At 34.4% G+C, this 24,714-nt stretch overlaps 1 protein-coding gene and 1 pseudogene across 1 annotated transcript; one reads left to right on the forward strand and one right to left on the reverse strand.

Annotated features, from left to right (window-relative positions):
• Positions 1–4,479: 4,479 nt before the first annotated feature.
• LOC145092477 (rop guanine nucleotide exchange factor 1-like) lies at positions 4,480–7,174 on the reverse strand. The gene is made up of 5 exons (XM_079030417.1): positions 6,554–7,174; positions 6,058–6,174; positions 5,424–5,968; positions 4,992–5,342; positions 4,480–4,911 (listed from the first exon to the last, which is right to left on the reverse strand). The coding sequence occupies exons 1-5, from the start codon at positions 6,882–6,884 to the stop codon at positions 4,588–4,590; spliced, it is 1,668 nt and encodes a 555-aa protein (XP_078886543.1). The 5' UTR covers positions 6,885–7,174; the 3' UTR covers positions 4,480–4,587.
• A 7,799-nt stretch (positions 7,175–14,973) lies between these two features.
• On the forward strand, positions 14,974–16,015 carry LOC145095328 (serine/threonine-protein kinase EDR1-like; annotated as a pseudogene).
• The last annotated feature ends 8,699 nt before the right edge of the window (positions 16,016–24,714 follow it).

Raw genomic sequence — 24,714 nt, forward strand, 5'->3', positions numbered from 1 at the left:
CACAAATCAAGCATTAAATCATATGCCTCAAGTCAAGCAATCAACATGTTTTGAACAAGAACTAGAAACTAGGGTTTCTTAGCCACACATGGCTAAGAACAAATCAAACAAGAAAAATGATGGAATTGAAATGTTTAATGCTTACTAAAATGAAATCAAAAATGTTTGCAATGATTTGGTCTTTTCAAAAGCTCCAAGAATTCTCCTAGAATCGCCCAAATTGCTCCCAAAAACCGTTCTCCCTTCAAATGACGTTCTTCTGCTCTTTTAATTAAAGTTCACGTGACTTGCCATAAGGCCATGCATTTTTGGCATGGCCATGCCTTTTGCCCATGTGTTTTTTGGCATGACCATTTGTCTTGACCATGTGTTTTTGGCATGGCCCATGCTTTTTGCTAAAAATCAAATACATCTTCACTGTTGGCTCCATCTTCAGTCTAGCTTCACCACGCGTCATGTTTCTCAAATATAAGATGATAAAGGACAAACACGACCCGTGTCAATGTGACAAGAACCGCGTTTCAAACGTAATCCTTTGCTATGATGACAATGCAACAATGACTCGGGTTATGTCTTCATGTATTCTGCCATGGAATGACCGGTTCATCTTCTCTTCATGCTCCAAAGCTCCAAGCATCCAAGCTCCATGCATCCATGCATCCATGCTCCACGTTCCATACTCCATAATGCATGCACAATAAATAAAAAATAGTGAAGTACCAGGCATTCTTAATGAAATATGTAATTGCCCTAATAATCAACTAAATGCAGGAATTATGAAGTAGAATGCTATAAAAAGACAGACATAAACATGCAAAATAGGTGCATAAAATGCACCTATCAGATTTTATTTTTGTTTTATTTTTCATTGTTTTTTAATTGTTTTAATAAAAGAGAAATGAAAAATAAAATAATAAGGGGCAAATCCATCATTATAAAAAAGTTCATAGGAAATTGGACTAAACTTGCAACAAAACGAAACTATTGCACCATCCTTGCGAGCCAAACCCTTTTTGGACCGAAGTTGCTAGTTTTGACATACCACAAGGACCATTCTTGCAATTTCAACTATTTTTTATTAGATTATTATATATTAATAAAAATTATTTCTAATATATTATATTTATATATTAATAAATATTACTTTATTTGATTTTTAATTTTTTTTATTTAATTTTTTTTGACTTTCTTCTTTATTGAATTATTATATATTAATGAATATTATTTTTAACATATAATATTTATCTATTAGTAAGTGTTACTTTATTGGATTATTAATTACATTAATATATTTTTTTTAATTTTTTATTGCATTAATTCTTTTTATTAGATTATTACTTTATATTTATTATTTTTGTTTATAATAAATATTTTTTTTAATTGTTTTTGTTTTCTTTTAATTGCTTTCTTTATTGTTTTAAATAAAAATACTAAAAAATTTCAGTCACCCCACCTCTCCTAATTTATTTTAAATATTTGGAAGATAACATATTTTGAGCAACACCACCTCCATCACTCAGTTATCGTGTTTATTTTAGTTTTTGTGTAATCACATATATTTAATTTTGTTATATATTTCAATAAACTTATGATTTTAACATATATAATTTTCCTAAAAGTATTTCTACATGAATTACCAAATCCAAGTACTCGCTACTCGGCAGTCTACAACGAATGGAGGAGCTAACCAGGAGTGCTTGGATCAGACCTCCTGGTGATTGTAGCAGAATATGATCGGCTTAGTAGCAAATATATAGGATTCCGATGGATTATGATGAGGTTATCTTAGGTGGCTATTGGCTTCATTGGGTGTAACAAGTTAGTGGGGTTTCTGTCGAACAATCGATGAAGGCGATTGTCAGTTGTTCTGCCGATTTTCGACGATGGGACGCGACACTTTTGCGTATTCTGATGACTTTGTGGTGGAACCAATGAAATTTAAAAAAATAATATTATACATTATAAATTATTAATCAAATAAAATGATATTTATTATATATAAAAATAATAAATTAAAAATAATAACCCAATAAAAAGAATTAACGTAATAAAAAGGTTAAAAGAAATTAATAATACAATAAAGTAATATTTATTAATAAAAAAATATTTTGTGGTAAAAAAATATTTATTAATATATAACAATCCAATAAAAAAGAATTAATCCAATAAAGAAGAAATTTAAAAAAAATTATTATTAAAAAATCTTCTCTAATTGCCACACTCTTATTCAATTTGCCAAATGTCATTTTATGGTTATTTTGAATTAATTTTTTCCACATGTCATTTTATGAGTTTTTATATTTTATTAAAATTCACATAATATTTTAATATAATACTTGCAATAAATGTAGTAATAAATTGATATCAATTTCATTAATGAACTTACATTTTTATTTCAAAATTAAAGATTATTAGTTTCTTTTATTTATTTAATTTAGTATTTGTTTAAATTTAAAAGATAAAAAATATTTTTGTTATAATAATTCAATATTTTTCTTATTTTCTTATAAATTCAAAGTGCTCAAATATTTTGACTTTTATATTTAACTTTTTTTTAAACTATCTCATGTAATACATGTGTCTCACAACTAATTATTAATATAATAAAACAATATTTGTTAAGATATAAATATAATATAATAAAATCAATATTTATTAATAGATAATAATCTAATGAAAAAAGAATTAATTCAATAAAGAAGAAATTCAAAAAAAATTAATTAAAAATTAATAATCAAATAAAGTAATACTTATTAATATATAAATCTAATATATTAGAAATAATATTTATTAATATATAATAATCTAATAAAAAAATAATACAATAAGAAAGAAGTTAAAAATGAATTAATTAAAAGAATTCAATAAAATAAAAAAGAAAATTTGCATAATTGGTCCTTGTAGTTTGGTAAAGATAAAACTGCAGGAATGGTCTGTAGGGGTAAACCCGTCATTTGTCAAAAGTTAACAGTAGGGGTGCAAACGAACCGAGCTGATCCCGAGCTTGGTCAGGCTCGGCTCGGGCTCGTTTAAGTTATACGAGGCTTGAGCTCGAGCTCGAGCTCGGCTCGAATCGAACTTCTTGTACCGAGTTCGGCTCGAGCTCGTAAATAAATATACAAGCTCGACTCGGGCTCGGGCACGACTCGTTTTTTGTCTGACGTGCCTAAATAAGCTTAAGCTCGGCTCGAGCTCGTTAAGAAGCTCGTTTACTAATACCCAAAATACCTAATCCCGAAATATGTTTTTATTTTAATATATAAAAATAATAATAAATTATTTTATATAAAGGCTCGTTTAGGCTCGCGAGCCTAAACGAGCTTAGTGACATAGGCTCGAGCTCGAGCTCGTTTAATAAACAAGCTTAATATTAAGCTCGAGCTCGGCTCGGGCTCGTTTAAAATCGGTTTCGAGTCGAACTTTTAACGATCTGATCCCGAGTAGCTCAAGAGTAGCTTGGCTCGTTTGCACCCCTAGTTAACAGTCATGTTGTTAAACTTAACAAGATAGAAACCAAAACCGCAGCAAAACCATCAAATATAGACTTTTTTGCTATTAATTTTTTTTTTAACCTTACCAAAAAAAATAGCAAATCATATATACCATTTTTACAATTTTGACTTTATTTTATTTTCAAATGCTATTTATTGTATGTTATTCATCTTCACCGCTCAACAACCCTTGAATCAATCATCAAGTATATGATTGCGGCAATTCATCATTCATGCACCACGTGTGTTTGGCAATAGGAGTTTGACTCAATATTTTATTTTTGAAAAAAAAAACAACTACAATTAAAATTGTATTTGGGAGTAGGGAGCTTAAAACAAAAACTTGGTAATCCTTTCTAAAGAAGAGTCTCCATGTAGTAAAACAAAATTAAAAGGTTTACTCCGAAAAAATCACATTTTTATTGAATGCCATTTTAATTAAAAATATATATTTCAAAAAAGTTATAATTATTATATAAAAAGTAAATACTTATACAATGAATAAAAGCTATGTCTTTTAGGTATATTTGCTGAACATACCTATAAATACAAAATTTTCATGTGTTAAACGGTTATTGCCACCCTCGTCTATAGAAGCATTTTCATAGCGTTAAACAAATTGCAAAAAATTGAAACACGATCATTAATTTAAGAAGGAATTGCAAAAAGATCCAAAACAACAAATGATTTTCCATCCACTTAAAACCTTTGATTACTATTGCGGATTCAATACTTCTTACCAAAAAATGTTATATATATATATATATATATATATATATATATATATATATATATATATATATATATATATATATATATATATATATATATATATATATATATATATATATATATATATATATATATATATATATATATATATAACATTTTTTGGTCTCAAGGTCGTCGAAGCCAAATTATGTAATTAGGTATATCTTTGTCTGGTAACAACCAACAACCAACAACCAAACTACTTTAGATGCTCCCCTTAAAATAAAACTCTTTTATTACTGGACTGTTTCAAAAGCAATTACATTAGAATCTCTACTACTTCTGTTTTACTCATATAATTAAACAAAAACAGGTGCTTAAAAACTCAATGGCGCTCTGGAGCATTAACAGTTGCTTTTCCAGCAGCATAAGTCCATGGCCTGTCTGTTTCAGCAGGCGATAAACAAAATGTTGGAGTGGCAAATGGCGATGAGTGTTGGATTGAAAACGGGCTCGGGGACATTCGCTTTTGGACAGGTGTCCCTCCTAAACCTCCTCTTTTATTGAAAATCGACAAAGATTCCGAAACAACACAACGTTTACTAGCATCATCGTCTACAAAGATGACATCATCAATTCTTGCCATTATGTTAAATGCCAAACTTTCAGTCACCCGTGAGTAGCTTTCTAGAATCGACTGCCCAACATCCTACAAACATCATCCTTATTTACTTATTCTTAATATCATCATAATTATTATTATTTTAAATCAGGTAATAATTAATGTACCCTGTTATATTGAATCTTGGACATATCCAAGGAAGTTTGTGGAAGCCCAGGAAAACGGCGTCTTAAGCTATGTAGAAGGGTTTCTGCTCTTTGTGCTAGAGAATTGTTCTTATCATTATCAGCAAGTAGACCTTTCACTTTTTTACTCCATGTGGAAGATGAACGTTTGCTTTTTGGATGTTTTTTATACTCTTTTAGTCTCCACGCATGAATGGCTGCTTCAATACGATTGGCTACTTCAAGAGTATGGTGCTCTGATGACAAATCAAGACAATCAAGAAGACATTCAGGGGAGAATTTGTCTGCACTTATGTATCGATAGATGATTTCACCCAAACACTCCTTTCCATTCTACACCAATCAACATACAAAAATTTTTAATCTTAAAAAATAAAAACACAAGTAACCTAAATCAAATTTAGGAAATCATACCTTGGGTAATGTTTCCAAGTAAGCATTTGGGATTTCCATTTCAGAAAGTACATTGCTATTTATGGCCAAGGCTGCTTTAAGTATCTGGTTTGCACAATCCCTGCATTGGTGCAGCTTCTTTCTGGCATCCTCTGATAAGCCTTTTGAAGGAACTTTGGGATAAGGTAACCACCATTTTTCTTCCTGCCTAACTGAAGGTCTTGCTGCTGAAACATTTGATGGATATGCATGAGTATCACAAGTCTCAGCTTCAGCTAATACTATCCCACGATCAACATAACAGAACTCCTTATCGTGAAACCCATCAAGCATACAAATTAACATAGCATCGAGCTTTTTCAATGCAGGGAGATTCATATGCATATCGGATCGTGGATGTGGGACCATAACTTCATATGTTCCTCCACCAGGGAAGTGTTGGATTGAAGGGACAAGATCTACAATGGCGTCACTTACTGATAAAAGCCATTCCATTTCCCTTTGCCACATTACCTTCTTCTGTGGTGCCAATGGCTCCAGCCTCCATAATTCTCCAAACACGGATGCTATTGTTTTTCAAACAGAAACAGATTCCAATAAGAAAAGGGTAATAGATTAGGCGGTTTAGCAGAGAAGAAGAGAAAAGTTCACTGACCAGATAGATTTGTTATGGCATTTGAGATTGCTAGGGCAGTGCAAACTCCTTTGCCACCTCCAGACATGTCTTCTCCGAGAAGAAGCTTAGCAAAACGTTCCTTCATCATGTCGATCTCTGTAAACCATGAAAAGTTGCAGATGAGGTTAAGATAACAATTAGAGGGAATGTTCTTGGATCTAATAAACAAGTAGCAGTAGGCCAAATACAGAAATTTGTCTCCGAGTATAACAACGGATAGATATAGGAATTCATCTCGAGTTGTATAAAAAGTAAAAAACCCCAAATCACTGGTCAAACTAATGGCTCGATCGATATGAAAATATAGATGCCGAGAGAGAGAAACGCAAACAGTAATGTCCGTATAAATGTGTGATCAATTTGTTTGTCCCCTATAAACATAGAGTGACAGTGTATTTGCAATTTATATCAAAAAATCACGTCACAATCAGCAATCAAAATAATAATGAACCTACAGAAAGAAATGGAGACTGACCAGATAAATCGGTATCATGTTGTTTCCTATGCTGCTTCTTCTCCCAACCTATCACGTCATCCTTTCCGCTAAACAGCGGGAAGGCGAACGGCGTCGGCGGAAAGATGGAATCGGTGACGGAAACTGTACGGAAAGCAGCACCGAGTGGAGAGGATGTCAAGGAACTGGAAGTAGCTCCGCAGTTGTAGCCGCGACCGGAGAAACTGCTAGAACTTTCAGACTCGCTGACGTCAGCGCTAAGACTGTAGCTCTCATCGCAACATCGCTCACTATTACTCCTCGAGTTATTATTGACGGTTTCTTCGTACGACGAAGGTGCACTCGCAGCCATCTCATATATTTTAATTTGATAAAATGTTCAATCGATCAGACAATCTAAATGGAACACATTTTCCATGAAATGAGAGATTGCATTGGAGATCAGCAAATCACGACATCTCAAGGGTTTGTGAAATTACAGATCATTTACGGTGGTGGTGATGGCAGAAGAACTGGTGGTGGAGAACGGACCGAGGTGAAAGGGGGCGGATGCCTGAAAGATGATCTAAAAGTAGAACGAACAGGGTAATTCAGACAGCACACGTTACACAACAGCGCTCAGAAATTACTGTTGAAATAAAATATTATATCGCAACCCTCTGGGTTATGTATAAATGACATAATGGACCCCATTATCAATTACAAAAATCTTTTGCATGAATGGAAACTAACATGAATATGGTTATCAAGTAACTAGAAGTTTATATAGTATTCATAATCTATAATAAATATACTTCACAAATTTTCTTCTTTATTATTGTTCTTATATATAGTTGATATGGTCTCCGGTAACTAGAAATTTATATAGTATTCATAATTCATAATTTAAAAGAAATACACTTGACATCGTGTCATCTTTATTTTAGTTTTATTATAGTTAGACGGAGGTAATGACTTTAAAAGAGTAATATATTTTTCGATTTTTACGTATTTGGTCATTGAATTTTTTTTTCGTCCACATTTACCCCATTCAACTTGTTAAACTGTACACATTCAGTCTTTATGACCGGCTACTCGGGTTAGCCGGAAAAAATTAGTTAATAGGGTAATATATTTCTCATTTTGTACACTTAGTCATTTATATATATATATATATATATTTTTTTTTGCACATTTAGTCCTTAATATATATATTTTTATTATAACATAAGTCAATTTTGCTTTTGTACTCATTCAGTACTTATGAGTGATTTCCTTAGGTTTTTCTCACAACATCTTACATGGGACAATTATTAATGAGGTGTTTGAGGTTGTTAATGCTTATGTTCATTGCGATCTCGACTGCTTAGTTGCTTAGGTCTTGTGGTTTGACTTAAGTATTGTTTTCTAAACGTCGTAATTTCTTCATACGATATCGGATTTTAATGATCTTTATATCCACGTGTTCGGTTTTCGAGCCTTCTACAACTTTCATTTAGATTACTCCTGTAAAAATGTATTATTTTTTTTTTACTTACGATGTTATAAAAAAGTACATTCATGCATGCATTCATAAAAAAATATGGATATAAAGATCGTAAGTAAAAAAATATATTACTTTTTAACAAGAGTAATTTAAACGAGAGTTGTATTAGAATCAAAAAACCGAACATGTGTATATAAAGACCGTTAAAATTTGATAGTGTATGAAGAAGTTACGATGTTCACAACACAATACCTAAGCAACCAAGTAGTCGAGATCACGATGGACATAAGCATCAACATCCCCAAACACCTCATTAATGATTGTCTCGCGTAAGATGTTGTGAGAAAACCTAAATAGATCAGTTATAAGTATTGAATGAGTACAAAAACAAAAAAAAGACTTATTTTGTAACAAAAAAAATATTAAGGACTAAATGTGCGAAAAATATTGAGGACTAAATGTGCACAAAATGAGAAATATATTACCCTATTAAGTCATTTTTACCGGCTAACCTGGAGTAACCGATCATAAGGACTGAATGTGTACAGTTTAACAAGTTGAATGTGTAAATGTGGACGAAAAAAAAAACTCAATGACCAAATGTGTACAAATCGAAAAATATATTACCCTTTTAAGTTATTATCCCTAGTTAGATATGATATCAAGTAACTAGAACTCTAAAAGTTTATATATTAGTCATAATCTATAAGAAATGCACTTCACATTGTTTCTTTTACATTCAAGCATTATTTTGACACAGAAATAGATCATCGTTGGTTATCTTTGACAAATCGTACTTAGAAAGCTTTTTTCTTACATGATAAGCAGTTATCGCGGTAAAAAATATAATAGCGATCACCGGCCGCTATTTGAAATCTCGGTTCTTGCGGCGGTATAGCACTGGTATATCGTTTTTTATATTATGTAGAATTTATATATATTAGAGTATTAATCAGTAAATCATACTTCAATGTTCAATCCAATCCAGTTAATTAGTTAATCAGTAAATCGTAGTTCACATATCATATTTAGTTAATCATACTTCACAAAATTGTTACTTAATCATACTTTAACACAATCAACAAGAAAACATAAGCATTACTTACCATTTTATCATACTTCGACACAATCACAGTTAACAAATACAATGATTAAGTAATTTGATAGTTAATCATAATGTAGTACTTCAAGTCATCAACACAATTAGCAAGACAACACATACATGGTTTCGATGAAAGTCATGACAGTCACAAAATCACAATTTTATTCAGTAGAATGACACAAAAAACTTTTTTTTATGTAAAATAACCCAAAAATTGAATTTATTGAAATAGCGGTTGTAACATCCATAAAACTCGTGAAAATTTTAAACTTTTTAAACAACCCAAAAATCATCCTTGTTTACAAAATAGTTTTCAAAACTGGCCTAATATCAAAGTTTGCCCAAAATCACAAAACCAATCACGATGAGGTACATGATCACGCCTTTGCCTTCCCGTAATCCTCTTAGGTACTTAAAACATAATCTAAATTTGTAAGCCCAAAGCTTAGTGAGTTCTCCCAAAATACCAATACACAAACAAATAGCACATATATGATAACAGCATGCAATGGGTCCACAACTAACAGACCGGATTACCCTAGATCCCACAACATAAGTCTGGCTTGCCCTCGGCCCACAACTTATGCCTGGCTTGCTCCTCGACCAGATCAGTCCTCAGACTAAAAACCACTAAGCCCTCGGTACAAGTCTGACATGCCCTTCCTGGCCCTCAACTTGTATATAGAATGCTCATGAACTATCAGTATGAGTTTGCCATGCCCTCCCTGACCTCAACTCATATCTGGCTTGCTCCAGGATTTGTTGGCTACCACACGGAGCAGTACAACCTCAACCCAACCCACACAATATGTCGACATATAACAGATAACATCATACACAGATAAATGGACAGTATCACATGTAGTCCTACAGATCTACCAGACTAGCATAACAAAACTAGCATGCATAACTATTCCATACTCAACATATCAACGAATATCAAGTTATCAAACCAATGAGTCGGTATTGGTGCCTTCGACCCGTAAGTACAGTGAGGAAATCTCACCTCACACTGCTGAATCACACGGAAAGTCTCCAGTTGTTGGCTCACTAAAATCCCTACGCTATCACAACAAAATAACCATCCAATTAATAATTGGATTACAAACCTTAGCTAATAGTCCATCATTAGGGTAAAAGGCCACTTTACCCTTTCCATAGTTGGGCTAAGACCCAGGCCTAAAATTAAGTAATCACTTAAGGCCCATATTCGGCCCAATTTTCCAAATTGGGCCCAAACTCCTACTTGGGATTTACCCTAAAGTCCATCCCTTCACTTAACCCAAAACACCAATACTCAGATGGTCCAATAAGGGCCCAAGCATCTAAGCCCAAAAGGTGGCCCAAACTTGTTAAACCCAATAGACTGAGTACGCGGGGCGTACCTAGCTGTATGCTCAGCGTACTCCGCCTTGACCAAGAATCACGTCGTTGACCACCTAAGCCTTAGTACGCCCAACGTACGCGGTGGCCATGCAAATCTTCGAATAAGGGCTTAATCCGTTTAGTCCAAACGTCTAATAACCAGATCCAAGTCCATGAAGGTGCTCTTAACCATAAACTTTCCAACTTTATGGTTATGCATGCATCATTAAGACCCAAAACTAACCTCTTAGTTGGTCTTAACCGCTAAAGACCTCTACACTTTGCATGCAAGCACTAAGTGAGTCAAGAAAACATTTTTATGACTTAACACAACTCAAATCTTCTGAAAAGGCAACTCCTTTGGTCTTAGAGTACCATTTACTCATTAATTCCAAGAAAAGGGACAAAACTCATAAAACTCCGGCCATATGGCTAGATCTTTAAGAAATACAAGTAAGGTTCAAGGCTTTATACCTTTTGCGGCCTCCCAATGAGATGAAGATCTCAGATCTATAAGCTTGAATCTCACACCAAAGCTTCTCAAAGAATCATTTCTTTTTTCTTGAACACCAAGAACACACACACACAAGCTCAACACACACAAGGCTAGGGCTTGCAAGATCAACTTAAGGAGGGTGAGACTGAAAGGGTGAGGGAAATAGGGTCATAATGGGAATTATATAGGGCTCAACCATAAAAATTAGGGTTTTCAACATTTGATGAGTACGCTAAGTGTACACACGTACGTATGGCGTACTCTCATTCCTTCTAAATTACGATTTTGCCATTAGGACTTCTCATGGCTATTTACTTCTACTACAGGGACCAAAATGACATGAGTTAAATTTATAAGGATGAGTTTAAAAGTACCTAAACAACAGGGTGTTACGGCGGTTATAGCACCGCTATAGCGGTGACCATAATCGTGGTAAATAGTGATAAATCGTAGCGCTGATAGCGCCGCCGCTATTTTGAAATAGTATTTATTTCCCTCCGCTAACCGTTATAATATCATTATAGCACCAACGATTGACTACATAGCTTACAGGTATCTAATTTCTTTTCACTACTAGAAAAACAGCCTTTTACGACGCTCATTGCGCGTCGTAAAAGGCTCAAACGACGCGCAAATGCGCGTCAAGAAAGGTCCTATCATAAAGAGAGACGACGCTCATTTACGACGCACAATTATGACACGCAATGCGTATCAAGGAAGTCCCTGTCATAAAGGAAGACGACGCGCATTAGCGTGTTGTAACCTTACGACGCGCGTGTTTATGACACGCAATGCGTATCAAAGAAGCCCTGTCAAGAAAGGCCATGTCATAAATGAAGATGACACACATTTTTGCGTATCGTAATTTTAAATGTTTAAAAAAAATATTATTTATAGATTTACTAATTTTCAAATTAAATTTACATTTAATGTCTCATAACAAAAAATAAAATACTATACAAAAAATACAATCCATTGCATAAAATTTAATGTCATACAAATAGTCAATCCATGGAAAGATAAAACAAATCAATAGAAATTGTTTTCTCCTTATACATGATTATCACATACTAAATAACAAACTTTATTTCATATTCATTAATATGATTACATTATTCATTAAAAAGAACATATACCTACATCTTCGCCTAAAATGTTATTACATGATGCAAGTTGGCCACTTCATTGATGGATCACCAAGAGGAAGACCAACAATTGTCCTAAAATGTTCCATGATGTGTCCATACTCATGTCCTGTAACTTTAAACATTTAATAAAGTAAAATACCTCCTAAAAATAAAATTGCACAAGAAACAACACATCATAATGAGAAATTACTAGCATGAATGGAAGAAGTACACTATAAATTTGTTTTACCAAGAGTGGCATGGACGATCAGGTGCTACAAGTTTATCCAAGCTGCCAAACAAAAGCCAAAACATTGGAAACTATGCAGCTGCAAAAGCCAAAACATTGGAAAAAGTTGACATAGAAAAATGTAGCATGCTTCTTTTGAAGGATTTGGCAGTGCCTGCAGATAGCTCAGAGGCAAAATTTTGACATGGAAAAATGTAGCATGCTTCTTTTGAAGTGTGACATAGCTCAGGGGCAAAAAGGTAATTTAACAGAGAAACATGATTATCTTACCATGTATGAGCAGAAGGCGAACGATAAGAGCTTCCATAAACTTTGTGAATCTGGATGGTAGTGCTAGTCTTTGGAGTAGCTTGAAATCCATTCCCAAATCCAGGCGTCACCTCCTTTCAGACAACCAATAAACATGTTTGTATCAGAAACAACTAATAAACCATGTTCATTCTTCAAGAAAATTTAAATAAATACACAAAGTATATGGACAATTTTATATAAAATGTTGCTATTTGGAATTCCGACAGCCATGCAAGCTCTCTTACAATGAGGGTTACTCATTTCTAGAAGGGACCTTGAAGATTCCTCCTTGTCTTACAGATAAAGGAAATGTAAGAAAAAAATTAAGTCTCACAAAGTATATGGACAATTTTATACAAAATTCTATTGAAACAGATAAAAAACTTGGGAGTATTTATATTAGGTCATATCCTAAGAAGGCACATAAACAAGTTATATGCTTAAACAATCCTTAATTGTTTTCCAGAGTGTGGTATTTTGTTATTAACATGGAAGGCCCATAAACATCTATTATACCTGTCAAGTCTATCTGTTCTAGCCAACAACAACAGCTTTGGGACAGGAGATGACAAGAAATTTTCCGAGAGGCCTTCATACCTGAATTTTTTTTATTTACAAAAGTAGAAAGTTAAACATAATAAAAAAAATTCCTTCAATGACTACAAATATCAAAGAGTTAATTTTTACCATCCTCTCCAATATTGTTTTGTTTCCTCCAATCGTGCTTTGTGTCGATAGCTGTACATACAACAGCAAGATCAATCAATTTGCACAAAAGGAATTCAATATATTTGTAAAAATATTTACAAGGGAGTTGAATTACTTATCTGTTAACTTTTGTTTCTAAATTCCAACAAATAATTTACAAGAATGAAGATATGTTGTATAAAAATTAGGAATGACAAAAGAAAAAAGAAATTAGTTTTCAAAAAATAAGAAACCTAAAAACTTACCACTGTTGTGAGTCATCATACTTTACAGTCCTGGGAATCGATATTCGAGCAGAATCGATGTTTCTTAAAGGGCCTGATCTCACATTCCGCTCAATCTATAAGTATTTACAAATTACAATTCAAATTTTATATATAAAAAAAATTAACAGTTTTGTACATTCTTATAGATATATGAAATAAATGAAGTCAAAAGGCTGATTTTACAGAAAGGGTAAAATGGTCATTCACTAACATCCAGACGATTAATCTTAACACAATCACAGGAGAAATTTGTAGCTTCATCATTCGACCTGCAATCTACAATTTTTCATTTAAACTCTATGCAGCTCTAGCATCTTCAAGGCGTGCAAACTGAATAGTAACACAAAATTTATATATATGATGGTCAAAGTTGACAAAATAGCATTTTTCACTTGCCATGGGAATCGGTCGGCTATGATTCGGATCAGAGGCTTGGAATCATCAAGGTAGAAATTAAATCAAATATGATGCCACATCACTGTTAAGTCTATAGTCAAAAGTTAAAAAAGGTCAAATAAGTTATATTTTACCTTATTTCATATAAATGAAACATGGGTGGCAAAACCTATTCAAAAAAAGTTTAAAGTACCTAGGTGGAACAAACTTGAGACTTGGTTACTATATTATGACATTAACCCCTTTATGTAGAAATAAAGTTGACACAACCAAAAGAAGGATAGTATTATACTATTATAGATCATAAAAAGTATATCAACAAACAAAAAAAATGACATGTGAATATGTGATGGCTGAAGAAAACAAGAAAACATTGTATTTTCTTTTTGGTATCTTAAGCTTGGTTTATATGTAAAGTTCAATAAATAAGAATCTACTACGAATTCTATGAACATCCACGTAGCTGTAAGCCTGTAATTGCAGAATAAGTAGATAAAAGAAGATGAATCCAGAAACATAAGCAAACAAAGGAACATAGTTTGGCTTAAGAGATGGATATGAAAATTTTGACAGAATAGATACCAAATTGTTAGATATATATTATATTTCTAACCTGCATATTAAATGCCACCATCTGAGCTCCATGCATCCACCCAATCAGTGGGTTGTAGTTAGATGAGTCAACTCGTATCCCTTTAGGATACACCCTCAGAACATTCCTATGGGTAAACCTATAGCAAGCTAGTTTTTTAGCAAGTTTTCAATTTGAAAATGTTTATAAAAAATTAGGCAATACCTGGCAATTGGAGAAGAGTCATTGAAGAAGATAATGAATTTGGAAACTATTCATAGTGGAGACTATTTACTTCTAGCTAGTATATATGCATCAGTTGGTATATTAGAAGATGCATCTAGGGTAAGAAGAGAGATGAAAGAAAAGGGTGTTATTAAAAAGACTCCAGGTTGTAGCTGTCAATGGTGTCATTCATGAGTTTGTTGCTGAAAGATGATGCGAATTTTGAGTCTGAGAAAATATATGCAGCTATTGAAAAGATGATGAAGAAGATAAAGTTGGTTGGTTATGTGATGAATATAGAAGATGCAAGATTGGAGGCAGATAAATATGATAAAGAAAAATCGGTTTTTCGTCATAGTGAGAAATTGGCAATGATTCCTAACCCATTTTGAATTATAAAACTTTTAATGACAAATGATCTCTATTAAATCCTATAATTAATTTAATTTCTAATGTTCTATAGAAAACTTGGTGTTAACAAAAGATCAAAGAACACTAAAACTTGTAGATTTTGGATTAGCAAGAGAAGAGACACTTACAGAGATGATAGCTGAAACAGGGACATATCGTTGGATGGCTCCAGAGCTAATTTTTTTAATCTTTTTTTTTCTTTTTTATCAAAGATAAAGATTTTAAAATGTTTCTTTTTTAATAGTTATATGGCAATGTGACACTAAGGCAAGGAGAAAAGAAACATTACAACCAGAAAGTAGATGCTTATAGCTTTGCAATTGTATTATGGGAACTTTTACACAACAGACTACCCTTTGAGGGAATGTCCAACCTCCAAGCTGCTTATGTTGCAGCTTTCAAGGTAAAATAGTAACTTCAACCATATCTCCTTAAGGGTAAAATAGTAATATTCACTTGGTTTTTATCTTTTTCAGAATGTAAGGCCAAGTTAGGAAGATCTACCAGAAGATTTAGCAATGATTCTGAGTTCATGTTGGATGGAGGATCCAGATGCTAGACCAAACTTCAGTCAAATCATACAAATGTTGTTACATTAATTTTCGACCATTTTGCCCTCCAAACCCATACTTCCTTCTCGCCTTTTTGTTAATGAAAATGCCCCCATGTCTCCAGAATCTCCAGGCACAAGTGCTTTAATGGCAGTCTACAATTTTATAGGGGATACCCCTAGAGAAATGGAACATAATAAGCCAAAAGGTTTCTTTTTCTGTTTTAACCAGTGCTATTAATGCCCAAATCACAAGGTGATCAAGTATGAATGTGTATTTTTTTTTATAAACGTTGTGGTGTTTTTCTAAGAAAAATGCTAACTTTATCATCTTGTAAATTATTCAGCTCTGGGTTATAATGTTATATGATATAGATGTTGTCATTTTGATGTGTTTTGGTCCTCTATTTACCATTTTAAACAAGTTTTTTGTCAAAAGATATGATAAAATTTTTGTTCAATAAGGCTAAAAAGTGAAATAAAGTGTCACAAACTCACAATTTTTCACGAGTAATCATTGCAAGAACACAATCCATCTTTGAAATGATGAAACCGAGTTTCTAAATCTTCTTGTACTTTGTTGGTTCATTTTAGTTTTTGTAATGACTGAATTTCTTTAAAAGTGAAGAAAATTTCTCACCTCTTTTTGGAGGTAGCTGAGCTGTGAAAATAACGTTCTTAGCATCATGGATTCTTTCTGTAGCCAGATCACTATCAATGTGAAGAAAAGAAAAAGTGAATGTGAGCACTTGATCTTATAAAATCACAGATTCAAGAATCCTTTCGTAAGATCCATTAAAACAAAGCAATCATAGATAAAAAAAACTTTCTCAGAGGAAAATCATCGAACAGTTATGGGGACCTACCTGTTCATTCTGGGTACCCACATATGCAAGGCCCAGACCAGTTATGGGTCCAATTCTAATGGAAGCATCTTCTTTATCCAGATAATCAACAAAAAGTGCCAACACCTGAAACAACCCAATCCAAAATAAAATCACAACCAACAACCAACAACAACAGGTCAGAAAGAAAAATGCAAATTAAGCACTCACAAGGTCACAATCATTCTTGATACCACAGTTTACAACCCCAACTCCTAACAATGCACCAGCAATCACATGATTATCATTGCTATGGAAGTACTCGATAATGCAATGTGCACAAGCTTCACATTCCCACACGAATGTTAAACTAGAGAGAGGATCAACTGCATTGATCAGAAAAGCCTAAAGAATTTGAAGTTTGAATGATTATTGAAAGAAAAATAAATGAAATAAAAGAAATGAAACCCATAAAGAGTATAATAATACCTTTGAATATGTGGTTGAAAACACATAAATACAACCTGAATTCCACCTCCAAATTGCTAAAGAAGAACACATAATTTGAATTCAGATCCAAAAGAAATCAACAAGCTTCAAATGAAGTGAAAATGGAAATTGAAGGTACTAGGGCCCCCGACGAAATGGAGGAGTGGAGAGCATGAGAAGACATGCGAGATGCCATTTCTGGTTGGAGTTTGGATTGAAGGCGATCAGTGTCTGCTAAAATAGCTTTAGTATACTTCTCTTCTTGTTCCATGTATACGTCCATGTGACGCATCGCTACTTTATCGTTGAGATTGGATATCCAGCTTAAGTAAACTAAATACCTTTATTGTTAGTCTTAAGAATGTTCAGGGGAGAAGTAGAAGGGCAGAGATAGAAGGAGACGGCGAGGGAGGGCGACATACGACAACGTCGAGGAGAGAATGAGGAGATTAAGGAGTCACATAACCTTCAATCGAAAGTGTTTTGAGTGAGTGGAGCCGCTGGATCTCTCTGAAAAATTTATTGAGTTGTGGTTCAAAGCCCTAGTTCTTTTTGTCGAATGGTGCTGATGAATATATACGAAGACTTGGCGACATCGTGGATAGAGAAGGGAGAGAGAGTAGTGTTTGATGGCGCTGATGAAAACATTTGAGACAAACACTCTTTACAGAATCCATGGCCGCTTAGAGCTGATTGGGTTTGATGCTGGTGATGGCGGCTTAGGGCTTGCAAAGAGAAGGGAGAGAAAGTGCAGATCAAGGTACAGGAAGACGGGCTGCTTCAAAAGGATTGACAGCCTCACAATAGAATTAGGGTTCTTTGTTAGAGGATTGTAGAAGGAGATAAGCATTAGGCGGGTGTTTAATTTTTTAGGATTTCATTTCCCACCATCGCCGATTAAATAAAAGCGAGAACGCGCCTCCCTAAAAAAAATATAAAACAACATCTTTACACGACACGCTTTTTATGGTAGGTGCCCTCTGTGTTTTTTTTGGACATTAATTTTAGGGCACGTAAAAATGCGTGCCTTCTATCCTTCACATTTTGCAAAGCTAACATTATTTTTTAGGGCACGTACAAATGTGCGTCCTCTATCAGCGCGCATCATTAAAGGACTATTTTCTAGTAGTGTTTTGTTAACATCCTAAAGAAAGAGTATATGCTCCTATGTAGCCAATATTCTGGTATTATATGGTCAAATTTGTCCTCATGATGGAGATTATGGTGCTTAAAAAATCATTCGTGAAATTATATCTCCAATCTTTAGTTGATTAGGCATCTAGGATTGGACAATGGTTCTTGTGTATAGTTGATATGGCAATCACCGCTCCATAATAGGCTATCACTCACAAAAATTAGCCATAGATTTGACATGAATTTTCCATAAATCAAAAAACCTTGATTTATAAAGCAATTGTAATGGATTACATACAAAATTTTATTTAAGAAAACTTTTTTTGGGGAAAAATATGGCCATTACCTACGTATTTTCAAATATGTGGGTAATATGTGGATAAAATTTAGGAAAACACTAATTTCTTATAAATAAATCAATGTGGGTAACATATTTAGGTTTTACCCACGTGTAACACCCGCAGATTCGGGCTAGTCAATTTAGAGATAATAAGTATAAAAAATAAAGTAATAGATAGACCCAATATCTATGAAGAAAGTGTTGGATTAGGTGTCTAAGCTCATAACTATAATTGGTATGTACTTGACCCAAGAGTAGCATAGTCCATTTCGGGTTGCCTTCACCAGAACAATTTGACAAGATGGATATTTGAGAAAGAGGTTAATTGTGATTTATTAATATATTATAAGAATAATATATTAATTGAGAAATCATATTATTTAATTGGTATTGATCAAGAATTAATTTAGTGATCAAAAGAGACTGATTAAATTTAAGAGGACTGATTTGGTAAATCAGTAATACATATAGTGTGGGCCAATGATCCATGATTGATTAGTGATGGACTAAGTTTCTGTGAGAGTCCATGAAGTGTTAGTCCATAGGGCTTATCATATGGATTATTGGATTAAAGGCCCAAGGAATGAATTAGGATTTACAAGTTGAAACCCTAGGAATTCCACACTATAGAAGTAACCCCTTAGCTCCAAATTCACAACCCCAAGGGTTCTAAGAGAACCCTAGCCGATTTTGGTGGTTTTAGCCTCTCTCTCAAATTCCTCCATTTGTTCATGGTGTTTGTGACTTGTTTGAGGCATCACACTTGAGTTGATAAGCTCTTGAAAGGCCAACAACTACAAGCTACAAATAAGAGGTATTCTTAAAACTAGTTTTATGATTCATGTACCAAATTTGTATGCTAGATAGGTTTAATGCTTTGGATAACTTTTGTTGCATGTATAACTAGAGAAAACTTAGATACAAATCATTAGGGTTGTATGTGCACCATAAGAGTGTTATGGTACTTAAAACCCAACAGAAAGTTGAAGTGGTCGTAACAAGGATTTCGGAGATATAAAGAACACTAAAATCCAACTTATAACGAACAATGCTTAGCCTCGAAACACGAGCGTTACAAATTGTGCCAATGATGGGTAATTGATCACTTGGATTACCCGAGGATCCAGGAAGAATTTCCTCGATGACACAATTATTACTCAATTCATGAAGTCTGCCGAAGTGGCATCTTATGTCTTCGGGGAACGTTTTGTCATTGACTGGATAAGGAAACTCATGGTCTGGTGGGACGTATGGACGATCAACATTGAATCGGGGAGTTGAGTTCTCATTGGCTGAGTACCCACTGGACCATCCCCGGTTATAGGTGTTGTCTACAGTCCCATTGTTAACTACGTTTTCAATTGCTTCAAATTCATTAAAAAGTTTTTCTATTAATTGATTCAAACGTACAATTTCTTTCTAGGCTAAATCCATTTGATTTAAAGCTATATCTAACTGAATTTCTTTCAACATCCTAGCATCCTTTTCTAACAACATATCCTTTTCTAGCATGGCAACCTTAAGTCTCTCATCCTCAAGTCTTCCTCTCACGTGATATAGCCCTTGGGATGCTATATTATTTTCATCTAGTGATTTGTTGTAGTCTGAAAGGACGACAGCACACGTGTCATTAAGTCTTTCTAAGTATGGTTCACAATCATGCATGCATGCTGAAATAATTAGAATGGATCATATTTTTACCTGTTCGACGATGCTGAGGGTGCCATCTTTGTCCATGTAGCAGTAAATCCTCTCCAAATTCGTCGATCTGCCCTCTTCAGCAGCTGCAACCATGCATATCTTCCCTTTTATGTTGTTGTTGTCAAAATCTTCATCTTCATCTCCAGATGACCACACTTGATGATCCCTCTTCACTTGAGCAACATACACTCTTGCCTTTTCCTTTTCTTCCATCTCTTGGGCCATTCTAAGATATAATGCCTTGTACTTTACCACATTTGCTTTACAATCTATAGCAAAGTGATTTTCTTTATGGCACTTGTGACAAATAATGAATTCATTTTTCTCTTCAGTTGAGGTACATGAGTCAGATGGTTTGTTGGACTGTGGTGCCTCTTTGGAATGATGTGCATTCTGTAGTTGCGGTGGATGGTGAGGGTTTCGAGGATATCGTGAGTGGTTGTTCTACGGATTGAAGTTGTGGTTAAATGGTGGTTTTGAAAATTGCTGATTTTTACGAAATGATGGTGGTAGCCTGCTGAATTGTTGGCTAACCAAAGCGATGGCATTTTGAAATTCTTCTTTACCATCCATTTTAGCATCAACTTCATACGGCCGCGGTGGGTTGTCATATGAAAGTGGATAAGATGATTTTGTGGGATATGAGTACTATGGAGTTTTGACTTGTGGGGTTTGAGCTATCAGGGCAAGTGGTCCACCGAGGTCAGCACTATCTTTCAACACAATTGATTCTTGTGCTTGAAGTTCTCCGTAAAGTTTGAACAAGGACATCGTATGAATCTTTTTATCTCCTTGTACGTTCATCTTTGCGGTTGACCAATGTCTTCCCAAACCGTTGAGAAACTATAGGTTTGTTTCATGATTACTTCGAACTGTACCGACATTTGATAACTTTGTGATGATGTGATTGAATTGTTTGAACGAGTCGTCTAAAATTTCACTAGGAAGAGATTTAAAGTTGTTAAACTCATTGAGAGTTGCGGTGAGTTTCTTATTCTGAGATTGTTCTGACCCTTGATAGAGATTCTTGAGCACATCCCAAATCTCCTTAGTAGATTTGCAGTTGATGATGATATCAAAGTTATCTGGAGCAACACCGCAAGAGATTTCATATAAGGCTATGGCATCATTTTCCATCTTGTCAAGATTATCATTGGTTGGTCGATTCATTGCAGCTTGACCTCCACTTAGTCGGGCTTGAGCACCATCTGCTTGAAAAGGAGTAAGAATAAGGACATAGGGTCCTTCTTCCACATATCTTCACACGTCTCTTCCGAGCCTCTTAAGATACCTTTCCATCCTTTGGGACCAATGATGGTATTCATTTGCAACAAGTATTGGTGCTCTGTTCGAGCCTCCAACACTGTTGGAAACGTTCAATGATAAAGTTTGTGCCATATTTCCTTTGTTTTGTTTTTTTTTGTTTGTTTCTTTTTGGGTTTTTAAGAATAAGCTTTAGTGGTATAGAAGGCTTTTCAAAATCAGAGTTTTGTTAAAAAAGCAACCACTTTGGCTCTAATACCAATTGTTGAGAGAAAAACTTTTGAGAATCACTTGAACAAACGTTAGTACAAGATAATAGTTGCAGAATAAGTTAATCTCAAAGGATCAAGTTAACTCAATAATAATAAGTTAGAAATGTTAGATGGTTAGTTGCGGAAATGTAAAGCAAATATAAATAACAACAAGTTATATCAAGTAAACATCAAACTGATTCGTAACAAGGTTTGCAGTCAAACACGAGTTAGTAAGTGTGAACAGTTTAAGATGAAGAGGATCTCGAATATTAGATAAGATAGAGATAAGAGAGAATGATCTTTGTATTTTAGTGAAAACTTCTACAGGTCGTGAAATAGGTGCATATTACATGAAGAAATGAGTCTCTATTTATAGAGTCCTATAAAGTTACATCTAAAATAAACAACAAATATGTTGGATTAGTGTCTAAGTCCATAACTATTTTGGTATGTACTTGACCCGATTATGAGCATGGTCCTTTTGGGTTGCCTTCACCATAGCAATATGTAGGATGAATTAAGGGGAGAAAGGTTTAATTATGATTTATTAATGTATTATAAGAATAATATATTAAAGGAGAAATCATAATGTTTAATTAATATTAGTCAAGAATTAATTAAGAATTAGTTTTGTGGCTAAAAGAGATTAATTAAACTTAAGGGACTTATTGTGTAATTATAAGATAATTACATAAATGGGCTTATGGACTCCATAGAAGGTGGAGTGGACGAATTCTATGGAGGAAACCCATTAGAAGTCTCCAAGGCTTCTAAAGAAGGAGTCAATGGGCTGCTTAGGGCTTAAGCAGTCAAATTAGGGTTTCCTTGTTAAATAACCCTAATTGCCTAAGTATATAAGGAGCCCTTAGGCACCAAAAACGTGGCTAACACTTGGATTAGGGTTTCCAGCTGTTTTTGGTGCCTCCCCTCTCTTCTCTTCTTGATCTTGTTGCTTAGTGGTGTTTGTGACTCCATTAGAGGTGCAACACTTGAGGCACTAAGCTTTATGAAGCTAAGAATTGATTGTTATTGCTATATAACAATCAAAGGTCAGATCTAAACCCTATTTTATGTTAATATGATTAATTGTATGCTAGATCTAGGGTTTATAGCTTTGGATATTCAATTGCATGTTCATTAGACAAACTAGATCCAAAAGTTATTAGGGTTTGCATGTACACCATAGGATGATGTTTTGCTAGAAACCCATCAAAATATTCTACTGACTTAAGTGACCATGCAAGGTTCACTGGATAAAGTAATGTTAACACCCTAAGTCAGTTAATGTAATCAAAAGGTCTTCATTAGTCTTCATTGTGGTAGTGGTTACGGTTCACTCCGGTTCACAAAACAACTTCTTCAACTTCGGTCGACACACTTCAGTTGTGGTAGCATCTCCAATTGCAATAATAGAACTAATTGTGGTAGACAAACAAGACTGCGGATCGATAAGTTAAAGAGGGTCACTTTTTGTTTCAACAAAAACGATTACATGGGTATTCAAGCTCACCCTACATTATGCAACGTATATTAGGCTAAACCACATGATACTATATAGCTACTTTATTGATCCTTACTCCTAATCCCTTCCGTCCTCGCCTGCTTCATTAAGGATCGTCTGGAATGCTCTTGCCTTTGGCTTCGGCGGTACATTTGGCTTTGTAGCTCCTTCCATATTTGGACAGTATTGCTTGAAGTGTCCTTATTCATTACACCAGTAACACACCCTTTTGTTGAATGTACACTAATTGGCGTAATGCCCGGTCTTCCCACACTTGAAACAAGTCACCTCCTCGCCACATTTTACAGAGTGTTTCTTTTTACACTTCTTACACCATTTTGCTTCACCTCCTCCTCCTCTAGACTTTGAGAACACGTTCTTGTTGGACCTTGAAGATCCTTCAAACTTCCTCTTCTCGCCAACTTCAACCTTGTTGGCAATTATACCTTTGATCATTTCTTCAACAAACTTAGCAACCTAGATGGCTGCTGTAACGCCCGGGTTTCGGGGCTAAGCATTTTTAGACAATGTAATAGTCTAGGTCAACTATTGTAACTCTTTCTAAAGTAATAAATATGAAATATTTGAGTATTATGTGAATTATGTGTATTTATGTGCTTATTACTTATTTATAAATGTAAAATACATAAAAGATAAACATAAGTGTCAAAATTAAAGTGTGAGATAAAACCGATATCTTACATAAAGTTGTATTGGTCGAAACAAGGATTCCGGAGATATAAAGAACGCCGAAATCCGAGTTGTAACGAAAAAATTATGACCCGTCGAAGTTTCGCGATGGAACCGACATGATACCGTGTAGCGTAAATAGTGAATTTACGATAGAGCGAGTTTCGGCTTAGCAGTGTACAGCCCGAAACTCAAATTTTAGATTGAGCGGTTTTTGGCCTACACGACCTAAATGAGAATTGAAGATCTAATTAATAGGAACTCAACGGTAAAAAGATAGACGAAAACAGAGTCCGTATGTAGAAGTTATGAATTTTACGCGGACATTTAACAGTATAATCACCTCGTACTGTTAAATTTAAGATCAGTCGAGAATTAGCCGATGGAGTCAAAATGAAAGGTGTAGATCTTATTTTTACCCACGCGTGGATATAAAGAACATCAAAAACGGAGCTCGTATGTGAAAGTTACAGATTTTAGAAGTCAGAAATGTGTTGTACGAAAATGGGTGACGTGGCACAATCTTGGCCATTGCTTTCTCCCCAAGGCTTGCCACCAGATGGTGACATGTGGCACCAAGTTCAACCATATTTCACCCTATAAATACCACCTCTCCCACCCTCATTTTCTTCACACCTTTCCCATTCTTTCTTCTCCTTACTCTCTCTCTAGAACCTCTCTCTAGCCCCGAAATCCCCAAAAAGCCTAGGGAACCTCCCTAGCACGACGCGGAAGCCCGGAGTGCTCGACGGCTCCGAGAAGA

This window comes from Lactuca serriola, chromosome 3, assembly GCF_051521515.1.
Source record: "Lactuca serriola cultivar US96UC23 chromosome 3, Lser_US96UC23_V15, whole genome shotgun sequence".
Classification (NCBI taxonomy): domain Eukaryota; kingdom Viridiplantae; phylum Streptophyta; class Magnoliopsida; order Asterales; family Asteraceae; genus Lactuca; species Lactuca serriola.

Excerpts from the sequence above, each read along its gene's own strand:
- LOC145092477 (XM_079030417.1), bottom strand. The coding sequence starts at position 6,884 with ATGGCTGCGAGTGCACCTTCGTCGTACGAAGAAACCGTCAATAATAAC. Across the intron at positions 6,175-6,553 it reads ACATGATACCGATTTATCTG|AGATCGACATGATGAAGGAA; the intron begins GTCAGTCTCCAT and ends CATGGTTTACAG. Across the intron at positions 5,969-6,057 it reads TGCCATAACAAATCTATCTG|CATCCGTGTTTGGAGAATTA; the intron begins GTCAGTGAACTT and ends GAAAAACAATAG.